The sequence below is a fragment of the Hydra vulgaris genome, chromosome 13 (genome assembly GCF_038396675.1).
Source record: "Hydra vulgaris chromosome 13, alternate assembly HydraT2T_AEP".
NCBI classification, from domain to species: Eukaryota; Metazoa; Cnidaria; class Hydrozoa; order Anthoathecata; family Hydridae; genus Hydra; species Hydra vulgaris.
In genome coordinates this window covers 10,097,501-10,102,500 of record NC_088932.1, presented here as the reverse complement: position 1 = coordinate 10,102,500, position 5,000 = coordinate 10,097,501, and the positions used below count along the sequence as shown (strand labels likewise).

The following is a 5,000-nucleotide window of genomic DNA, read 5'->3' as shown; positions in this document are numbered from 1 at the left end:
TAGATAAGTGTTTTTTACTAATTTATTATTGCTCTCTTTTTAAGAACATTGAGCACTCTTTGCAAAATACACTTACATATTTGACATCTTCAAGTTTTTAGTAAATCAACTTTTATTATAGAAACTGATTAAAACACTGTTCCACCTCATAAACTATATCATTAATATAATTATTTCACCAAAGAGTTCTTTTAATATAATTGACAATCTCATTAAGACATTTGAATAGCTAACCAAACAAACACAAAATACCTATTTATCAAAACATTTCCATCCAAATACATTGTAAAAATAGTAGGTTTAATAGAAATAAAAAATGAGTGCCATTCTGTCACCCACTCAAGGCCATGTTTGTTTTTTGTTGCCTGTAGGAAATTTAACAGAAAAAACAGTCAGAATATTTATAGAATCACTAAGCATAATAAAAAAAAAAGTTATTTGTATTTATTCTTTTAAAATTAATAATCATTAAATAAATCTTGAATAAAATAGAAAAACATAACATAAATTATAAAAACTAGAAATAAATTTTTATCTGCTAATTACTTTGTTATGTATTATTTATAATTTGTAAATATTTGGAATTCATTAACCTCTGACATTTCACTCCTGTTGAGCAGAAAGAAAAACTTTGACATGTCTAAAGAAATATCCATGTTGACAATTCCATCAATTGATGTCTTTTTAAACAAAGACATACTGTGAGTTGAGACATTTGTTTTGAACCATACCCCAATTGAAAATCCAGAATCAAAATTCTTGAAAGGACAGTCAGTCATGTTTATTGCTACACATCCTGAACAAATATCAAAACAAGAAAATTAAACTTTATTTTGAACAAATATATATATTGAATGTTGCAATAGCATAAAACAACCCTCGCAATTAGGAAAAATGAGGTCGGCAATAATATGCCAACCTCAATCTTTTTGAGGTCGGCATCAGATCGACAAAAATTATTTGATACAAAGGCCTAACCATAAAGCATTAAAACGAGGTCGGCAATTTTTTGTCAATCTCAAATACTTTCAGGTCACCAGTTGGGCCAGTATTGCCGAATGCCGACCCTAATTCTGAGGGTTGCATAAAATAAGTAATTATTTTTAAAAATAACATGTTGTTTTTTATTGACATGTTTCATAAAATTTATTTACATTTTCAAAAGATTATTTTACAATAAAAAAACTCTGAAATAAATATTAAAAAAAAGAAGTCTTTACAGAGATATATTAACAGATAAAAATTATACATAATAAACCAATATATTTATTACAAAAGAACTCGGTAAATAACCAATCAAAATAACCAACTGTCGAAAAAAAAAAAAAAGTAAAGTTAAGTTAAATAGATAAGTTTATATCATAATGTAAAGTTTGTTTATTAGGTGAGGGACTTTCCCATTTAATGTGGAGGCCTTCTTTTATCTTTAATTTGTGTTCGGTTGGGGGATTATCCAAAATCTCAAAAGAATCACAACTAGCTAAATTTTTGCAATTAATAGATAAATTTAATTGTTTAAATATATGAGATTGTTTATCACTCTAAAGGTGCTCATTTATTCTAGTTGCTAAATGTCTGCGCAAGAAAATTTATAGACAACATGAGATTTAAGCAGTTTAGGAAGTGACTCTTTTAAGCAAAAACAATCTTGTATTTTATTAGTAGTGAAAAATAATCTTATTAGAACATCCTTGCAATATTTATGAACAATTTTTGAAATTTTTATTTTGGTATTAATATAGTACATTCCAATGTATGGAAGCTTAAAATATCTTACATTTAAGCTATTAACAATGTTAGAAACAGATGGGTTCGTTTTCTTATCAATAATTTATTATTTTGTAAAACTATTGATAGATTCCTAATATTTTTATCAAAACTAACCCAAATATTATTAATTTTAAATGTGTGATCAATCAAACAACGAACATGTCTGAATTTGTAGCAAGAGGTAATAAAACTGAAAAAATTTTGAAAAGGACCTTATACATTTTTATGTGATAAACTGAAGTCGAAAATGAATTAGATTTTTTAATAAGTACATCCAAAAAGGCAATCTGGTTATCTTGTTCTTTTTCCATTGTAAATTTCAAATTTTTAAGTTGTTTATTAAAGTGTTTGAAAAAATCTTGAGTTTCATATTCAGAATTAAAAATAGCAATTATGTCATCCACATACTGTTTATAAAAAAATGGTGCTGTAAAGGAGCAGTTATTGACCCATTTGACCCATTTATTGAGCAGTTATTGAGTTTGTTCATGATATCTAACGAAAATATTAGCTTAGATGGGCGCTAAAGGAGAACCCATAGCAACACCATCTGTTTGATTGTAATATTTTCTGCCAAATAGAAAATGTGAACCGGATGTGGAAATCTGAAGTAAATTTTTAAAGTGAATTTGTGAAAAATGTTTTGAGTTAGTTTTATCTTTATAAAATAAATCAGTTGCAATGTTGATGGTTTTCTTAAGTGGAATATTCGTGAACAAACTTTCAACAATAATAAGAAATATGTTTGGCAAGGTTGTAGTTATATGTTCCGATTGTTGAGATGTTAGGTCAAAATGTTGGAAGAGAACTATCTTTACTAACTTTGCGCATCTTAGGTAACGCATAAATTCTTGCAGGTTGAGATCATACAGCATAGATTTTAGTGTAAATGTCTTTTTCAAAACATTTAAGCTTATAAAGTTTTCTAAGATACCCTTGTAAAGATATTTCTTTTTTTATAGTTGGATTCTCTTTTAATTCTTTAAACTTAGTCTTAGTACTTATAATATTATGTAATGAATTTATATAATCAACTTTATTAAGAGCAACTATACTATTTCCTTTGTCTGGTTGTTTAATAACAATGTTCTCATTATTCTAAAGTCTTTTTAATATTTATGTTTTCTTAGACAATTTTCAGATGGAGTGTATTTGTATACTGAATTGTTAGCCAAATGGGAAAGTTCACTTTTAAGTTGAGGTTTTGAATCATTGTTTTTCAGTTGATTATTAAGAAATTGCCAAATACAATCAAATTGAGCGAATACATCCATATTTTTTATAAATGCTGGTGGCAAAGCGAAACCAAGACCATTGTTTAATAAATCGAGCTCATCGTGTTGTAACATATTTGAGGATAGATTTTAAAAAACATTTTGGTGTTTAGGAAGACCTGCTGATTTTGTGAGGGAACATAATTTCTTTTAGTGAGTTTTAATGATTGAAAGTTATTTCTTTTTTATATTGTTATTGATAACCATAGTTAAAAGAGACCATTGCAAAGTTGTTTTTTATATCAACATTTTACTATTATTTCACCTTTTATTTTTTACTATTTATTGCTTTTTTTTTAAAGATTTTGAAAAAAATATATATTTATTTAGAACCAATATATACATATTTTTCAAAATAAAGTGCATATGTGTGTATATATGTGTGTGCGTGTGTGTGTGTTTATGTAGAAATTATGTTAATATTTCCAGTAAAATACTATTATTGCTGATATTTATACAAATTTGTTAATATATTGATAGTTATAAATAGTTTTTTGTTATGTTTTTAATGTCTGTTCCTCAAAGTCCTCATCTCTAAGCATACAATATAAGTAATTCTCAAACAACAGATAAAATGTTGTTTTTTTTTTAGTTTTTTTTATTTTAGTTTTTTTGATTTCGATTTAATAAAGTTTATTGTACTTAGTACTTCAACTGTCATTTCAACTGTCAATTGCCTGAAAGCATAAAAACTAAAAAAATTCTATCAAATTATTTTCACTTGATTTTGATGATGTAAATTCAACTGTAAAACTAATAAACAACTTTTTTTGTAAAGAAATGATAATAGCCATAACTTGCGCTAACTAAATATTGATAAAGCCCAACTGTTGTTTTTTGGAGCAAACCCATATGTGTTCTGTCTGCAACTGAAACTAGTGTCTTTCATTCTCTTTTCTTTTCTTTTGGCAATCTAACTTAATTTATCAAACTTTTTGGTTTATCCAACTTTTGTCTGCTTAGCAGGTGAAAGTTGGATAAACCAACAGAACAAAAATAAAACAACTTTCACCAGCTTAGCAGGTGAAAGTTGGTTTATTTTTGTTATAAATTCTTTTGCCATGATAATGATTTGCAATTGCTTTTTAGTTAATAATTTCTTATAGATTGTAAACATAGTTTGCAAAAAGTATACAAAAAATTATATATACAATTAAACTCATATTGAGTTCAAAGTATTATTTAAACAGTACTGAGTTTAAAAAATAGAATTTTTGAAAATTTTCTTGTTACCTTAAAATTATTCAGATGCATACATACATACATGTATGTGTGTATGTATGTATGTATGTATGTATGTATGTATGTATGTATGTATGTATGTATGTATGTATGTATGTATGTATGTATGTATGTATGTATGTATGAATGTATATATGTATGCATCAAAAATAAAAAAACATATACGTATGTTTGCATGTATAAAAATACAAACTAAAATAATTTAATAAGGAAAATATGTCAAAAAGAATAAACATTCACAGATAAATCTAAATGAACAAAAATAATTAAAATTTCTTTGTTTAAAATTTTGAAAACTATTGTAACAACAATAATTTTTTCTCAAAAAAAACTTATATAGATGGTAATTTTGATTAATATTTATATATATATAATATATTAACCTTAAATAAAAAAGTAATAGAGCTTCAAAATATGTTTACATGTGTTTAAACCCACTCATTGACCTATTAAAAAAAAACAAAGATGCAGTTGCCCCAGTCCCTTTTTTGGGGTAACTGCATTTTTGTTTTTCAACATAATTTTTATTTCTAAGTCTATATTAATATTATATACTATATATTAAATTCGAAAATAATTTAAAATTCAATTATTTTGACTTTAATATTTTATATTTTAATTTATCTTTTATATTTTAACACTTTATGCTTTAATTATCAACTGTTATTTAGGAAAGAAGAAGTTAAAAATTGAAAATATTATACTACAAGTTTA

At 25.3% G+C, this 5,000-nt stretch overlaps 1 protein-coding gene across 2 annotated transcripts in view; it reads right to left on the bottom strand.

Annotated features, from left to right (window-relative positions):
• Nucleotides 1–5,000, bottom strand: part of LOC100202246 (adhesion G-protein coupled receptor V1) — a 117,803-nt gene that overhangs the window by 77,728 nt on the left and 35,075 nt on the right. For both annotated transcript variants that reach the window (XM_065816225.1, XM_065816226.1), the window contains exons 17-18: nt 594–796; nt 253–365 (exon numbers count right to left, since the gene is read on the bottom strand). In XM_065816225.1, coding sequence (XP_065672297.1) covers nt 253–365; nt 594–796 — 316 coding nt within the window. The remainder of the gene's footprint in view (nt 1–252; nt 366–593; nt 797–5,000) is intronic.